Source organism: Microtus oregoni, unplaced genomic scaffold (assembly GCF_018167655.1).
Source record: "Microtus oregoni isolate MIOR12 unplaced genomic scaffold, Mior012 000027F_ref0000203, whole genome shotgun sequence".
Lineage (NCBI taxonomy): Eukaryota > Metazoa > Chordata > Mammalia > Rodentia > Cricetidae > Microtus > Microtus oregoni.
This window is the reverse complement of record NW_024543086.1, coordinates 21,295,731-21,310,669: the sequence shown is the minus strand read 5'-3', so window position 1 is coordinate 21,310,669 and position 14,939 is coordinate 21,295,731. Positions and strand designations below refer to the sequence as shown.

General features: G+C 46.9%; 1 protein-coding gene across 1 annotated transcript; it reads right to left on the bottom strand.

Moving 5' to 3' along the window:
• Window positions 1–11,029: 11,029 nt before the first annotated feature.
• Window positions 11,030–11,968, bottom strand: LOC121463803 (olfactory receptor 15). The gene has a single exon (XM_041676286.1). It carries the CDS (start codon window positions 11,966–11,968, stop codon window positions 11,030–11,032), a length of 939 nt encoding a protein of 312 aa, XP_041532220.1.
• Between the last annotated feature and the right edge of the window lie 2,971 nt (window positions 11,969–14,939).

The following is a 14,939-nucleotide window of genomic DNA, read 5'->3' as shown; positions in this document are numbered from 1 at the left end:
AACTGCAGCTGTGTGTGTCCTACCATGGTGACAGTAGTGATCACTGCAGCTGTGTCCTAACATGATGACAGTAGTGATCACTTCAGCAGTGTGTGTCCTACCATGATGACAGCAGTGATCACTGCAGCTTTGTCCTACCATGATGACAGTAGTGATCACTGCAGCTGTGTCCTACCATGATGACAGTAGTGATCACTGTAGCTCTGTCCAACCATGGTGACAGTATTGATCACTGCAGCTTGTCCTACCATGATGACAGTAGTGATCACTGCAGCTGTGTGTGTCCTACCATGGTAACAGTAGTGATCACTGCAGCTGTGTCCTACCATGATGACAGTAGTGATCACTGCAGCTGTGTGTGTCCTACCATGGTGAAAGTAGTGATCACTGCAGCTGTGTTCTAACATGATGACCGTAGTGATCACTGCAGCTCTGTGTTTCCTAACATGATGACAGTAGTGATCACTGTAGCTGTGCGTTTCCTACCATGATGACAGTAGTGATCACTGCAGCTGTGTGTGTCCTACCATGATGACAGCAGTGATCACTGCAGCTGTGTCCTACCATGATGAAAGTAGTGATCACTGGAGCTCAGTCCAACAATGATGACAGTAGTGAACACTGCAGCTGTGTCCTACCATGATGACAGTAGTGATCACTGCAGCTCTGTCCTACAATGATGACAGTAGTGATCACTGCAGCTGTGTGTGTCCTACAATGATGACAGTAGTGATCACTGCAGCTGTGTTTGTCCTACCATGATGACAGTAGTAATCCCTGCAGCTGTGTGTCCTACCATGATGACAGTAGTGATCACTGCAGCTGTGTCCTACCATGGTGACAGCAGTGATCACTGCAGCTGTGTTCTACCATGGTGACAGTAGTGATCACTGCAGCTGTGTGTGTCCTACCATGATGACAGTAGTGATCACTGCAGCCGTGTGTGTCCTACCATAATGACAGGAGTGATCACTGCAGCTGTGTTTGTCCTACCATGGTGACAGTAGTGATCACTGCAGCTGTGTGTGTCCTACCATGATGACATCAGTGATCACTGCAGCTGTGTCCTACAATGATGACAGTAGTGATCACTGCAGGTGTGTCCTACCATGGTGACAGTAGTGATCACTGCAGCTGTGTGTGTCCTACCATGTTGACATCAGTGATCACTGCTGTTGTGTACTACCATGGTGACAATAGTGATCATTGCAGCTGTGTCCTACCATGGTGACAGTAGTGATCACTGCAGCTCTGTGTGTCCTACCATGATGACAGCAGTGATCACTGCAGCTGTGTTCTAACATGATGACAGTAGTGATCACTGCAGCTGTGTCCTACCATGATGACAGTAGTGATCACTGCAGCTGTGTCCTACCATGGTGACAGTAGTGATCACTGCAGCTGTGTGTGTCCTACCATGGTAACAGTAGTGATCACGGCAGCTGTGTCCTACCATGATGACAGTAGTGATCACTGCAGCTGTGTGTGTCCTAGCATGGTGAAAGTAGTGATCACTGCAGCTGTGTTCTAACATGATGACCCTAGTGATCACTGCAGCTGTGTGTGTCCTACCATGATGACAGTAGTGATCATTGCAGCTGTGTGTGTCCTACCATGATGACAGCAGTGATCACTGCAGCTGTGTCCTACAATGATGAGAGTAGTGATCACTGCAGCTGTGTCCTACCATGGTGACAGTAGTGATCACTGCAGCTTGTCCTACCATGATGACATAGTGATCACTGCAGCTGTGTCCAACCAAGGTGATAGTAGTGATCACTGCAGCTGTGTGTGTCCTACCATGATGAGAGTAGTGATCACTGCAGCTGTGTGTTTCCTACCATTGTGACAGTAGTGATAACTGCAGCTGTGTCCTACCATGATGACAGTAGTGATCAGTGCAGCTGTGTGTGTCCTACCATGGTCACAGTGGGGAACACTGCAGCTGTGTCCTACAACGATGACAGTTGTGATCACTGCAGCTGTGTCCTACCATGGTGACCGTAGTGATCACGGCAGCTGTGTTTGTCCTACCATGATGATAGTAGTGATCACGGCAGCTGTGTCCTACCATGATGACAGCAGTGATCCCTGCAGCTGTGTCTTACCATGATGACAGTAGTGATCACTGTAGCTGTGTGTGTCCTACCTTGATGACAGTAGTGATAACTGCAGCTGTGTCCTACCATGATGACAGTAGTGATCACTGCAGCTGTGCGTTTCCTACCATGATGACAGTAGTGATCACTGCAGCTGTGCGTTTCCTACCATGATGACAGTAGTGATCACTGCAGTTGTGTGTGTCCTACCATGATGACAGAGGTGATCACTGCAGCTGTGTCCTACAATGATGAAAATAGTGATCACTGCAGCTTAGTCCAACAATGATGACAGTAGTGATCACTGCAGCTGTGTCCTACCGTGATAACAGCAGTGATCACTGCAGCTGTGTCCTACCATGATGACAGTAGTGATCACTGCAGCTGTGTCCTACAATGATGACAGTAGTGATCACTGCAGCTGTGTGTGTTCTACCATGATGACAGTAGTGATCACTGCAGCTGTGTCTGTCCTACAATGATGACAGTAGTGATCACTGCAGCTGTGTCCTACAATGATGACAGTAGTGATCACTGCAGCTGTGTTTGTCCTACCATGATGACAGTAGTGATCACTGCAGCTGTGTCCTACCATGGAGATAGTAGTGATCACTGTATGTGTGTCCTTCAATGACGACAGTAGTAATCACTGCAGCTGTGTGTCCTACCATGGTGACAGTAGTTATTACTGCAGCTGTGTGTGTCCTACCATGATGACAGTAGTGATCACTGCAGCTGTGTCCTACCATGGTGACAGCAGTGATCACTGCAGCTGTGTTCTACCATGGTGACAGTAGTGATCACTGCAGCTGTGTGTGTCCTACCATGATGACAGTAGTGATCACTGCAGCCGTGTATGTCCTACCATAATGACAGGAGTGATCACTGCAGCTGTGTTTATCCTACCATGGTGACAGTAGTGATCACTGCAACTGTGTGTGTCCTACCATGATGACATCAGTGATCACTGCAGCTGTGTCCTACAATGAGGACAGTAGTGATCACTGCAGGTGTGTCCTACCATGGTGATAGTAGTGATCACTGCAGCTGTGTCCTTCATTGACGACAGTAGTGATCACTGCAGCTGTGTGTGTCCTACCATGGTGACAATAGTGATCCCTGCAGCTGTGTGTGTCCTACCATGGTGACAGTAGTGTTCACTGCAGTTGTGTGTGTCCTACTATGATGAAAGTAGTGATCACTGCAGCTGTGTGTGTCCTACCATGGTGACAGTAGTTATCACTGCAGCTGTGTTTGTCCTACCATGGTGACAGTAGTTATCACTGCAGCTGTGTGTGTCCTACCATGATGACAGCAGTGATCACTGCAGCTGTGTCCTACCATGGTGACAGTTGTGATCACTGCAGATGTGTCCTACAATGATGACAGTAGTGATCACTGCAGCTTTGTCCTACCATGGTGACAGTAGTGATCACTGCAGCTGTGTCCTACCATGATGACAATAGTGAGCACTGCAGCTGTGTCCTAAAATGATGACAGTAGTGATCACTGCAGCTGTGTGTGTCCTACCATGATGACAGTAGTGATAACTGCAGCTGTGTGTGTGCTACCATGATGACAGTAGTGATCACTGCAGCTGTGTCCTACCATGATGACAGTAGAGATCACTGCAGCTGTATGTGTCCTACAATGATTACAGTAGTGATCACTGCAGCTGTGTCCTTCGATGATGACAGTAGTGATCACTGCAGCTCTGTGTGTCCTACTATGATGACAGTAGTGATCACTGCAGCTGTGTGTGTCCTACCATGATGACAGTAGTGATCACTACAGCTGTGTGTGTCCTACTATGATGACAGCAGTGATCACTGCAGCTGTGTCCTACCATGATGACAGTAGTGATCACTGCAGCTGTGTCCTACAATGATGACAGCAGTGATCACTGCAGCTGTGTCCTACAATGATGACAGTAGTGATCACTGCAGCTGTGTCCTACCATGGTGACAGTAGTGATCACTGCAGCTGTGTCCTACCATGATGACAGTAGTGATCACTGGAGCTGTGCCCTAACAGGGTGATAGTAGTGATAACTGCAGCTGTGTGTGTCCTACCATGATGACAGTAGTGATCACTGCAGCTGTGTGTGTCCCACCATTGTGACAGTAGTGATCACTGCAGCTGTGTCCTACCATGATGACAGTAGTGATAACTGCAGCTGTGTGTGTCCTACCATGATGACAGCAGTGATCACTGTAGCTGTATCCTACTATGGTGACAGCAGTGATCACTGAAGCTGTGTCCTTCAATGGTGACAGTAGTGATCACTGCAGCTGTGTGTGTCCTACCATGATGACAGTAGTGATCACTGCAGCTGTGTCCTACCATGGTGACAGTAGTGATCACTGCAGCTGTGTGTGTCCTACCATGATGACAGTAGTGATCACTGCAGCTATGTCCTACCATGATGACAGTAGTGATCACTGCCGCTGTGTGTGTCCTACCATGATGACAGTAGTGATCACTGCATCTGTGTGTGTCCTATCATGATGACAGTAGTGATCACTGCAGCTGTGTGTGTCCTACCATGATGACAGCAGTGATCACTGCTGCTGTGTCCTACCATGATGACAGTAGTGATCACTGCAGCTGTGTGTGTCCTACCATGATGAAAGTAGTGTTCACTGCAGCTGTGTCCTACCATGCTGACAGTAGTGATCACTGCAGCTGTGTGTGTCCTACCATGATGACAGTAGTGATCACTGCAGCTGTGCGTTTCCTACCATGATGACAGTAGTGATCACTGCAGCTGTGTTCTACCATGGTGACAGTAATTATCACTGCAGCTGTGTGTGTCCTACCATGGTGACAGTAGTGATCACTGCAGCTGTGTCCTACCATGATGACAGTAGTGATCACTGCAGCTGTGTGTGTCCTACCATGATGAGAGTAGTGATCACTGCAGCTGTGTGTGTCCTACCATTGTGACAGTAGTGATAACTGCAGCTGTGTCCTACCATGATGACAGTAGTGATCAGTGCAGCTGTGTGTGTCCTACCATGGTCACAGTGGGGAACACTGCAGCTGTGTCCTACAACGATGACAGTTGTGATCACTGCAGCTGTGTCCTACCATGGTGACCGTAGTGATCACGGCAGCTGTGTTTGTCCTACCATGATGATAGTAGTGATCACGGCAGCTGTGTCCTACCATGATGACAGCAGTGATCCCTGCAGCTGTGTCTTACCATGATGACAGTAGTGATCACTGTAGCTGTGTGTGTCCTACCTTGATGACAGTAGTGATAACTGCAGCTGTGTCCTACCATGATGACAGTAGTGATCACTGCAGCTGTGCGTTTCCTACCATGATGACAGTAGTGATCACTGCAGCTGTGTGTCCTACCATGATGACAGAGGTGATCACTGCAGCTGTGTCCTACAATGATGAAAATAGTGATCACTGCAGCTTAGTCCAACAATGATGACAGTAGTGATCACTGCAGCTGTGTCCTACCGTGATAACAGCAGTGATCACTGCAGCTGTGTCCTACCATGATGACAGTAGTGATCACTGCAGCTGTGTCCTACAATGATGACAGTAGTGATCACTGCAGCTGTGTGTGTTCTACCATGATGACAGTAGTGATCACTGCAGCTGTGTCTGTCCTACAATGATGACAGTAGTGATCACTGCAGCTGTGTCCTACAATGATGACAGTAGTGATCACTGCAGCTGTGTTTGTCCTACCATGATGACAGTAGTGATCACTGCAGCTGTGTCCTACCATGGAGATAGTAGTGATCACTGCATGTGTGTCCTTCAATGACGACAGTAGTAATCACTGCAGCTGTGTGTCCTACCATGGTGACAGTAGTTATTACTGCAGCTGTGTGTGTCCTACCATGATGACAGTAGTGATCACTGCAGCTGTGTCCTACCATGGTGACAGCAGTGATCACTGCAGCTGTGTTCTACCATGGTGACAGTAGTGATCACTGCAGCTGTGTGTGTCCTACCATGATGACAGTAGTGATCACTGCAGCCGTGTATGTCCTACCATAATGACAGGAGTGATCACTGCAGCTGTGTTTATCCTACCATGGTGACAGTAGTGATCACTGCAACTGTGTGTGTCCTACCATGATGACATCAGTGATCACTGCAGCTGTGTCCTACAATGAGGACAGTAGTGATCACTGCTGGTGTGTCCTACCATGGTGATAGTAGTGATCACTGCAGCTGTGTCCTTCAATGACGACAGTAGTGATCACTGCAGCTGTGTGTGTCCTACCATGGTGACAATAGTGATCCCTGCAGCTGTGTGTGTCCTACCATGGTGACAGTAGTGTTCACTGCAGTTGTGTGTGTCCTACTATGATGAAAGTAGTGATCACTGCAGCTGTGTGTGTCCTACCATGGTGACAGTAGTTATCACTGCAGCTGTGTTTGTCCTACCATGGTGACAGTAGTTATCACTGCAGCTGTGTGTGTCCTACCATGATGACAGCAGTGATCACTGCAGCTGTGTCCTACCATGGTGACAGTTGTGATCACTGCAGATGTGTCCTACAATGATGACAGTAGTGATCACTGCAGCTTTGTCCTACCATGGTGACAGTAGTGATCACTGCAGCTGTGTCCTACCATGATGACAATAGTGAGCACTGCAGCTGTGTCCTAAAATGATGACAGTAGTGATCACTGCAGCTGTGTGTGTCCTACCATGATGACAGTAGTGATAACTGCAGCTGTGTGTGTGCTACCATGATGACAGTAGTGATCACTGCAGCTGTGTCCTACCATGATGACAGTAGAGATCACTGCAGCTGTATGTGTCCTACAATGATTACAGTAGTGATCACTGCAGCTGTGTCCTTCGATGATGACAGTAGTGATCACTGCAGCTCTGTGTGTCCTACTATGATGACAGTAGTGATCACTGCAGCTGTGTGTGTCCTACCATGATGACAGTAGTGATCACTACAGCTGTGTGTGTCCTACTATGATGACAGCAGTGATCACTGCAGCTGTGTCCTACCATGATGACAGTAGTGATCACTGCAGCTGTGTCCTACAATGATGACAGCAGTGATCACTGCAGCTGTGTCCTACAATGATGACAGTAGTGATCACTGCAGCTGTGTCCTACCATGGTGACAGTAGTGATCACTGCAGCTGTGTCCTACCATGATGACAGTAGTGATCACTGGAGCTGTGTCCTAACAGGGTGATAGTAGTGATAACTGCAGCTGTGTGTGTCCTACCATGATGACAGTAGTGATCACTGCAGCTGTGTGTGTCCCACCATTGTGACAGTAGTGATCACTGCAGCTGTGTCCTACCATGATGACAGTAGTGATCACTGCAGCTGTGTGTGTCCTACCATGATGACAGCAGTGATCACTGTAGCTGTATCCTACTATGGTGACAGCAGTGATCACTGAAGCTGTGTCCTTCAATGGTGACAGTAGTGATCACTGCAGCTGTGTGTGTCCTACCATGATGACAGTAGTGATCACTGCAGCTGTGTCCTACCATGGTGACAGTAGTGATCACTGCAGCTGTGTGTGTCCTACCATGATGACAGTAGTGATCACTGCAGCTATGTCCTACCATGATGACAGTAGTGATCACTGCCGCTGTGTGTGTCCTACCATGATGACAGTAGTGATCACTGCATCTGTGTGTGTCCTATCATGATGACAGTAGTGATCACTGCAGCTGTGTGTGTCCTACCATGATGACAGCAGTGATCACTGCTGCTGTGTCCTACCATGATGACAGTAGTGATCACTGCAGCTGTGTGTGTCCTACCATGATGAAAGTAGTGTTCACTGCAGCTGTGTCCTACCATGGTGACAGTAGTGATCACTGCAGCTGTGTGTGTCCTACCATGATGACAGTAGTGATCACTGCAGCTGTGCGTTTCCTACCATGATGACAGTAGTGATCACTGCAGCTGTGTTCTACCATGGTGACAGTAATTATCACTGCAGCTGTGTGTGTCCTACCATGGTGACAGTAGTGATCACTGCAGCTGTGTCCTACCATGATGACAGTAGTGATCACTGCAGCTGTGTGTCTCCTACTATGATGACAGTAGTGATTACTGGAGCTGTGTCCTACCATGACAGTAGTGATCACTGCAGCTGTGTGTGTCCTACCATGATGACAGTTGTGATCACTGCAGCTGTGTCCTCCCATGGTGACTGTAGTGATCACTGCAGCTGTGTCCTACCATGGTGACAGTAGTGATTAGTGCAGCTGTGTGAAGACATGCCCAGATGTAGGCATAGGGCGATATTTTCTGAATGCTCCAGTTGCTCAGGAAATGCATTATCGAAAAATGGGACATTATGAAATGAAAAGGTAAGGCAGCTGCCACTCAAAAAACAAATATCGCTGCCAGTTTTCAACATGACAGCCACATCTGTCTTCACAGCATAACTCACAAATGTTTAGAAACCTTCAATCCGGTCTTGGGTAGTCCTTGGGAACTTCTGCTGAGGTTCGGATGCCCAGAGAACACTTCATTCCAGTCTAGAAATTGTCCCTCTGTCACCACAGACAGCTGCAGCTTTAGCCTGGGAGACTCTGCTGTGTCAGGGCTGCTCCAGGGACCCTGTGGCTCGGAAAGTTGCTCCTCCCGAGCAGGGAGGGATATGATGTTCCTGGGTGGGGTCATCTAAAGGCCGACCTAAGTAGGCTGCCCCACTCTGTCTGGCAATGGTGGTGCTGCAGCTGCTGTAGAATCTTCAAGGCTTCTGGAGTAATGTTTACTACTCCCCACCAGCTCACCCTCACTTGGCAGTTGTAGGGTTCTATTCCTATTCACAGTCACAGAACCTGCAGTAGAGGGTATGATAATTGCCAATCAAACACTTTACCCCCTAAGACAGCTATAATTTATTTATTTAGTGCAGAACTAGGGATTGAACCCAGACCTTCATGCATTTCAGTCAAGTATTCTATCATACCGCTGAGCTGTAATACCCAGTTTCAAACATTTTATTTTTTTATAAGAATTTTTATCTTCAGAATTTCTTTCTTTTTTCCTTCCTCCCTCCCTCCCTTCCTCCCTCCCTCCTTCTTTCCATCCCTCCCTCCCTGTTCCTTCCTTCCCTCTGTCTGTCTTTCTTTTTTCTTTTTTTTCCAGACAAGGTTTCTCTATGTAGCTATAGCTGTTCTGGACTGGCTCTGTAGACCAGACTAGCCTTGAACCTAGAGAGTCACCTGCCTCTGTGAACCACATCTATATCTGCTTCCTTTGGTGGCCAGAAGGACTGAGGTTAGAGACAGTTGTGAACCACCATGTGGGTGCGGGGAACCAAACCAGGTCCTCAGGAAGAGCAGCTCCTTAACTGCTGAGCCATCTCTCCAGCCCCACTGTTGTTAGCTTCTTACTGTGGACAATGAAACTTGATCAGATTCGGGCCTCATCCTTTTCTAAAGGAGAAGAACGATGTTACCTAGAGGTGCACACCTCTAATCTATGCGCTTTGAAGGGTTCTAAAACCCATTGATTTTGGGTTTTTCTTTTTTTTTGTAATGTAGCTGCCAAACAATTGTCCCATATTATCCTGGTTTCTGTCTGGGCACAGGGTTTGTGAACTCTGGTGGCAGATGAGCATTCTTTTGGCCATTCTAGCCATGGGAAGAGCCATATGGGTGTTATGATTCCAATACCTGAGTTCCTTGAGATAAGTTTTGTCCTAAACCAATTGCTGGGTTCCTGAAACAGTGGTACTAGAAGACTGAAAATCTTGAAGCAGAGGACATGAATTATGGATGATTACTTTTGGGATCTAAACTTGCTTGAGGAATCATAGCATCTTCCATAACCCACTGAGCAAACCTGATGGCTCTGGCTGTTAGCTGGAATTGAAAGACCCCAGCTTAGCTGCTGTAATGCCATTTTGCAAAGCCTTCACACAAATAAATGTAAGTTCAAGGTAAAGTCAGTACTCCTAGGTGGTCAAACAGGATATCTGTGGTCAGATACCTGGCCTAGGAGGGGAACGAACAGTTCTGGGAAAAACTACATGTACCCTAAATAGGGCCAAGTCTGTTATTATTATCAGACCTTAATGTCTCCGGGGAACTTGTCCCCTAAATAAACCCATTGCCTCATTCGAACTGACCAATGAGATCCCTGTAACCATGCATTGCTTCTGTATGCCTGCTTTTGCTACCTTTTCGTATAAAAAGACCTTCTCCCAGCCTGCAGGCGTGCAAGTCCTCCGAAAGGACTTTGCTGCCCACAGGTACCTGTGCCCACCCAATAAACCTCTTGCTAATTGCAGCCAGTGGTGTCGACTGTTCCTTGGGTTAGGGGTCTCCTCCTGAGGGAAGGACCACTCTGAGGGTCTTTCAGAATGATTTAAATGAAGCCAAATCAAGACACGTGGAGCTAGCATTGAAAGGCAGGTGGGTTTGCCGAAGTTTTCTCATTAATTATTATATTAGGTAGAAGGTAAATTTTATGTGCACATACAGAAGGGTTAATCAGGTAACAGAATGAAGAGGAAGAACAGTTAGCCTGTAGTTTGAGACTAGACAGACAATTGGACCAAGATGATGGATGGCTAAGAAATAAAGATGAATTCTATTTTCATCTGAAGTTGATAATGCAGGACTTGAATTCATGAAATTATAATAAAATTACACAAGAAACTTCATTCTTTCTTAGAAAGTAAAAAATTCTGTAGAAATACGTCATAATAATTACCATGGATATCAGAGACAGCGAGACAGGTCTGTGCTAGGGCAATAACTTTCTGACCTATAACAGTACGTATCTACCCTGTTATGTGTGGTAAATAAACACAGAATGTCTCAATAACACTAACCATCTTCCAAAAGTGTAGTACCGTCAGGACATGCCTGGACTTCACTGAGGACAGAGCTTCTCATAGGAAAAAGAATGCAAGGCAAAGAGACAGCATGAAGTAAAGAAGATGGCTCTCTCCTCATCTGGCTTCTCTTCCTTTCCCCAGCAACCTTCCCAGTGCTCCCTTCACTTCTTTGTTCCTCAGAGTATAGATGAGGGGATTCACCATGGGTGTGACCACAGAGTAAAAGAGAGAAATGAATTTCCCTTGGTCCTGATTACTGCTCTTAGGTGGAAGCAGATACCCATAGATAGCTGAACCGTAGAAGAGGAACACTACTACCAAATGGGAGAGGCATGTATTGAACGCCTTCCGTCGTCCCTCCACAGAGCGGATTTTCATCACTGCCTGAGCAATGAAGCAGTAGGAGGTCAGGATGACGCTCAGTGGGACGGCAGTGAAGAAAGTACAGACACCATTGAGCACAGCCTCATTGAGACTTGTGTCTCCACAGGCCAATTTAATCATGGCGGGCACCTCACACAGGAAGTTGTCCACCTTCTGGTGTCCACAAAATGGGAGCTGCAGCGTGAAAGTTGACTGAATGACCGAGTTGCCTAAGCCACCCAGCCAGCCGACAGCAGCCAGCAGCCAGCAGAGCCGTGGATTCATGACAGTCATGTAGTGCAGGGGCCGGCAAACTGCCACATATCGGTCAAATGCCATCACCACAAGCAATATACACTCAGTGGCCCCCAGCCAAAGGAAAACATAGAGCTGAGTTACACATCCACCATAGCTGATGGTCTTGTCTGGCCCCCATAGATTTTTCAGCATTTGGGGGACTGAACTGGTTGTAAAGGCCAGGTCCAGGGAAGAGAGGTTGCTGAGGAAGAAGTACATGGGTGTGTGGAGCCGGGCGTCAAGACGGGAAAGCAGGATGATGGTTGAATTCCCAACCAGGGTCAACAAGTAGGAGAAGAGGATGACTACAAAAAAGACCCTCTCCAGCTGGGGATGCTCAGATAAACCCATCAGAATGAAGCTCCCAGAGGAGCTGTTGCTGTCCACCTCCATCCCTGGCTGCTTCAGACACTGGAAGCTGCTCTGGAAAACTGTTGTGGGGAAAAAAGGGGAGAGGCAGCTACTGCTGAATCTGCATCCAGAATGTTCTTCAGCCTCCACAGATAAGGAGCCATCCAGCCTTTCCAGGCAGAAGCTTTCAGCGACCCCTGGTTGTCAGATGAGTGGGCATGTCAACAGGGACCTAGCACAGAGATGAAGGAGTGTCTTGTGAAGACAGACAATGGGTAGGGCTCAGTAGTCCAGAGCAGTAGGAAGACAGACAGAGGGATCTGGCAAGGTAGAATTAGATACAGACATTCTCTAAACACAGTTTCTGCAGTAAAGTTTTCTGTGCTCTGAGCAGGGGAAAACACACTCTGAATTTGGACAAATCTCCTCACATGTTTCTGATAAATTTGTTTCTCAGGTGGAGGGATGGCCCAGCAGTTAGGAGCATTACTGCTCATGTAGATGACCCAAGTTAGGTTCTCAGCACTCTCATCTCACAACAGCCTGTAAACCCAGCTCCAGGGGACCTGACATCCTCTTCGGCCAACTGCACTTATGTGAATACCTACATATATAATTTATAATAATGACTTTGTTTTTGATAGAGGCCCTCATTATGCAGCCTGGGTAAACTGGACATTGCTATGCAGACCAGGATAGTCCTGACTGACCAAGATCTCATCTGCATCTGTTTTCTGAATGTTGAGATTAAAGATAGCTATTTCCTTGCCCATTAAAAAAATAAAATCTTTGAAGAAATTTATTTTCTCTCTCTTTGATAGTCCTCCCTTCTCAAGTTCCAATTCCTGGTCTTGAAATGTCATTTTGGGTCTATCCAACGACAAACCCAATGAGCTGAATGGGAGCTGGGGAGATGGCTCAGCAATGAAAGCATTGGCCTCTCCTCCAAAGGACCAGGGTCCAATTTCTAGCACCCATCTGGGGGTCCACAGCCATCTGTAACTCAAGGTCTAGTGGATGTGATGTCTTCTGCCTGTCATGGTCACTGCATGCATGTGGTACACACATATACAAACACCCACACAAAGAAAAATTTTTTTGAGACAGGGTTCTCTGTAGCTCTAGGTGTCCTGGAACTCAGGCTGCCTTCTAAATGCTGGAACGAAAGGCATGCACCGCTATATCCAGCTGATGCAAGGTCTTACACATCCCAGTGTGTTCTGAAAGTCTCCATGTAATCACAAATGGGCCTAAACTCTTGCTCTACCTTCTGAATGCTGGGCTCACAGGCATGTACCACCATGTGTGGTTTTATGCCGTGCTGGGACTTGAACCCAGAACTTCAAGCATGTTAAACAAACATTCTACCAACAGATCTAGACCTTAGGCCTGTATGTGCCATTTATGGTATACTTTAGTCACAGAAGCATAGGTTACAGGACCCTGCAGGGAATAGATATAATTTTTAGAAATAGCTTGCATGAAACACAGATGATCCTGGCCTTTGCCTGTTTGTAAATTTAGTTTGAAAATGTCACGTACTGGGAGTACCTCACAACTGTTTCTAACTCCAGCTCCAGAGGGTCCACTGTGCTCTCTGGCCTCTGAGGGCACCTGCATAGATATGAACGTATCAACACACAGATGCATACACATAAAAATAAATCTAAAATAAGAAAAGTGCCACACGCTGAGAGAAGCAGCCAAGGTTTGCTTCTTCAAGAGAATCTTGGGTTTGGGAGTGTAGCTCAGTGGTGGAGTACCTGTCTAACATCACAAATCCCTGGGTTTGATCCCCAGCGAAGCAAGGAGGGACAACGTGGGACCTTGTATCCTTGTCCTTTCTGCCCTTCCCCAGTTTCCTGCCCATTTCTTTCCCTAAACTTCACAACCCCCTTTGCCCACCTGTGGGTTAGCTGCCTGCAAATCTGACATTTGGGTGTGGCTTTCTCGTCTGCAGAGGCTGTTCCTGGCCTGTAGGTATTTCCTGAATGTCGGTACGTGAGTCAAAATCCAAAAGCTGCACTGACATTTATGCCGAGACCAAAGGTAAAGGAATCATTAGAAATAAAAAGCACAACAAAAAACCCCAGGCAGGTGTTGTGACAAATGCCTATAATCCCAGTACTTGGTAGGTGGAGGCAGGAGGGTCAGAAGTTCAAGGTCATCTGTATCTACCTAGCAAGGTCAAGGCTAGGCTGTGCTACTGAGACCCTGCATTAGAGAGGAAACAGAACAAAACGCCTACACACCAACCTAGTTCTGTACTCCTAGGACTACTAGAGTTTTACAGCATGTCTGATTTTTTAAATATTTTATTTATTTAAAAAATGAATGATGGTAATATTCTCAAATAGCTTACTTACACCTGACTATTTTGTATAAAATAGTCTAAATTAATATTATCTTTAATTGGTCAGAATGAGTATATGCCTTTCCAAATACATTACTATTATGGTAGAAAGGCAGGCAAGAATCACAAAATAAAACAAATCTTTTTTTCTAGAAGGAATGAAGTCTACGTTAGATTGCAACCGATTGTCAGGTTCAAAGAAACCTGGGGACAATGTCTAACTGTGGTAACTTCTAGTGCCCTGTCTTGGCCTCGGGTTCACTAAGAGGCCTCTACTCAGCTTCTCTCACTTTGCACCCTGCCCTAGACTTCTCCAGCTTGCCAGCTTCCCTTCCCCCAGCTTCTAGTTCCTATAGGACCCTGCCATTTCGGGCCATGCACTCACTCTCTTTGCCCTCTTGAACATCTCTCTTGGTCCTTGCTTCTCTCTCTCTCTCTCTCTCTCTCTCTCTCTCTCTCTCTCTTCCTCTCTCCCTCTCTCCTTCCCTCCCTCCCTCCCTCTCCCTCCATCCCTTCCTCTCTTCCTCCCTCCCTCTCTCTGTTGTCTCTTCCAGCCCTCTTTCTTCTACTGGACAAGGTTAAATTACCTTCTCCTCCTGCTCTGGACCCTCCCAGATGTCTCTGGCTACACTCACCTCAACCATACCTTGGAGTCATTAT

Excerpts from the sequence above, each read along its gene's own strand:
- LOC121463803 (XM_041676286.1), bottom strand. The coding sequence starts at position 11,968 with ATGGAGGTGGACAGCAACAGCTCCTCTGGGAGCTTCATTCTGATGGGT.